Genomic DNA, 2,496 nt, shown 5'->3' on the forward strand with positions numbered 1-2,496 from the left:
CAATTTCCAGCTAAATATTAGCCTGCAATTTCATAACATGACGACTTCTAACGACTTTGTAAAGAATACCAGAAAACAGCAGTAGATTGTTTCTCCTAGTAAGACCCAGAAATAGACATTTCATTTTCACATGTATAACTCAGCTCTATATGAAGATAGAGCACTCAGTTTCTTTGGTCACCATCATCTTTCAATATGTTGAATTGCAATTCGATGCATCTGCTTTTTGCTCTCTTTATCATTCATATCCTATTTTGTTCTTCACGAGGACAACTTCTAGTGGGTTTCTATTCCCAGACATGCCCCACTGCTGAGTCCATTGTGCGCTCTGTTGTTGATGAAACCATTAAACAGGACCCTGGAAACGCTGCTGTTTTATTAAGGCTTCAATTTCATGACTGCTTTGTTGAGGTCATCATCTCTTCATCTCTTTCTCCATCTCAATCTTTCTCTCATACACAGTCGATTGACTCTCTTATTTCAGGGCTGTGACGGGTCAATTCTTATTAATAATGGTGCTGAAGGCGAGGGAGGAGCAGGAGGAAATTTAGGAGTCGGCGGTTTTGATATTATAGAAGATGCCAAATCAAAGCTGGAAAGCGTTTGCCCTGGAGTTGTTTCTTGTGCGGACATTGTGGCTTTGGCTGCTAGAGATGCCGTGTCTTCGGTAAAATTAAAATATATATAATTCATTTCAGGCTTTTGAGTTTTGTCTTCTTATAAATTACACATTACAAGCTTTATTTTCAGGCGAATGGACAATTTTATGAAGTTCCAACTGGTCGAAGGGATGGACGAGTTTCAAGTAAAACTCTGGCAGCAAATCTTCCCGACGTTGATGACTCAATTCAGCTTCTCAAATCCAAATTCTGGCAAAAGGGTCTTTCCGATAAAGACTTGGTTCTTCTTAGCGCTGGTATATATGACATGTGCATGCTTCATTCTTTGTAAGTCCTAGAGCGGGCCGAGTTGTGCAAGGTTGATCTCGGTATGATCCACCAAACCCATGTCCCAGGCTGCGCCAACACCCACCACTGGCAAGCTTTCATGTTGGGGCAACCTAACAAATTTGATGGCCTGAGGCAAGGCTCAGGTGCCCTAGATTGTGCCCTCATGGACCTTTAACGGGATAACTCAAGAATCAGTTTAAAAAATAAAAATTTTATTTATTTAATTATATAAAATTAAGTTTTATAATTATTTTGGTTTGATACAAAAACAACATATCAAATGAGTCAACCCATTCAAAAATTTAATTAAAAAATAAGTCATTATTGTACTCGATTGGCCTACGAGTCTTATCTCACGGTCTAAGGTTTTCCATACCATGCATAAGCAGGCCAGGCCAAAAAAATCATGTCTGGTTGGGCTATGAGCCGCTCGATCCATTTAACACCTCTATTTGTATCTAATAGATCTTGCTTGTAATGTTGTGCATGGTTTCAGGTGCGCATACAATTGGCCTCACAGCCTGCTTCTTCATGCAAAAACGACTCTACAACTTCACCACGACCGGTGGCTCTGATCCCTCGATCAATCCTGGCTTCCTCAAATTACTTAAGGCAACATGCCCTTTCAATGGCGACCCGAATGTGAAAATACCTCTTGACCCGGTGAGTGAATTTACGTTAGATGATCAGATTTTTCTCAACATTAAAAATGGTTTGGCAGTGATTGCGTCTGATGCGAGGCTCTATGATGACAACAACACAAGGCGGATTCTGGAGTCTTATATTGGCTCTGAACGATCTTTCCAGGCAGATTTCGCTGAAGCAATGGTGAAGATGGGGAAAATTGACGTCAAAACTGGTTCACAAGGAGAGATTAGGCGAGTCTGTAGCGTTGTTAATTAAGTGGTTTAGTGATAATTAGTGTTTGTTAAAAGTGATGTCTATGAGTCGATCCATTAAGAAAATAAAATAAGGTGTTTTTAATATTTGAGCTTAACAGATTTAAAATTATTGGACTAAATCCCATGATGCAGGTTATATTTGTTGTTGAACTAATTAAAACTCTTTGTTCTTTATTATGTTTAAGTTGTTTATTTGTTTCCGTCGTACTTTAAATATTTTGTGTGAAAGGGGATTTTTTAATTCAAACAATTTACTTATACATTAATTGGGCTCCCATATTATGTTCACAACCACCCAGTATCAGATTCGATCCCACAAAGAAATGGAGAATTCGTTGGAATTTGACAATGTGAGGTCTAATAGTTTATTGCTTCTGCTTTTGCTTCTTTCACCTGAGTGAAGAGAGTCTCTGCAGTTGGATTAAGAAAGAGAAAAGGCCTGAGGAATGTATACCACTTGGTTTTCTTGGGTAGACGTTTTTGGTTTCTCATATTCTCTTTGCAATGCACCTTAACATGAAAAGAGTTTCGGAGATTAGAAAGAAAGATGATCTCTCATGTGAATATAATTTTGCAGTTTTAGAAAAAAATAGCAGTTGTTGACAATAAATATGCCTTCCTAATTACTGAAAAGAGGAAACTGT

General features: G+C 38.3%; 1 protein-coding gene across 1 annotated transcript; it reads left to right on the forward strand.

The window, feature by feature from the left end:
• The first annotated feature begins 174 nt into the window (after positions 1–174).
• Positions 175–1,936, forward strand: LOC123203600 (peroxidase 13-like). The gene is made up of 4 exons (XM_044620037.1): positions 175–411; positions 485–667; positions 751–916; positions 1,447–1,936. The coding sequence occupies exons 1-4, from the start codon at positions 196–198 to the stop codon at positions 1,851–1,853; spliced, it is 972 nt and encodes a 323-aa protein (XP_044475972.1). The 5' UTR covers positions 175–195; the 3' UTR covers positions 1,854–1,936.
• Positions 1,937–2,496: the final 560 nt, after the last annotated feature.

This window comes from Mangifera indica, chromosome 19, assembly GCF_011075055.1.
Source record: "Mangifera indica cultivar Alphonso chromosome 19, CATAS_Mindica_2.1, whole genome shotgun sequence".
Lineage (NCBI taxonomy): Eukaryota > Viridiplantae > Streptophyta > Magnoliopsida > Sapindales > Anacardiaceae > Mangifera > Mangifera indica.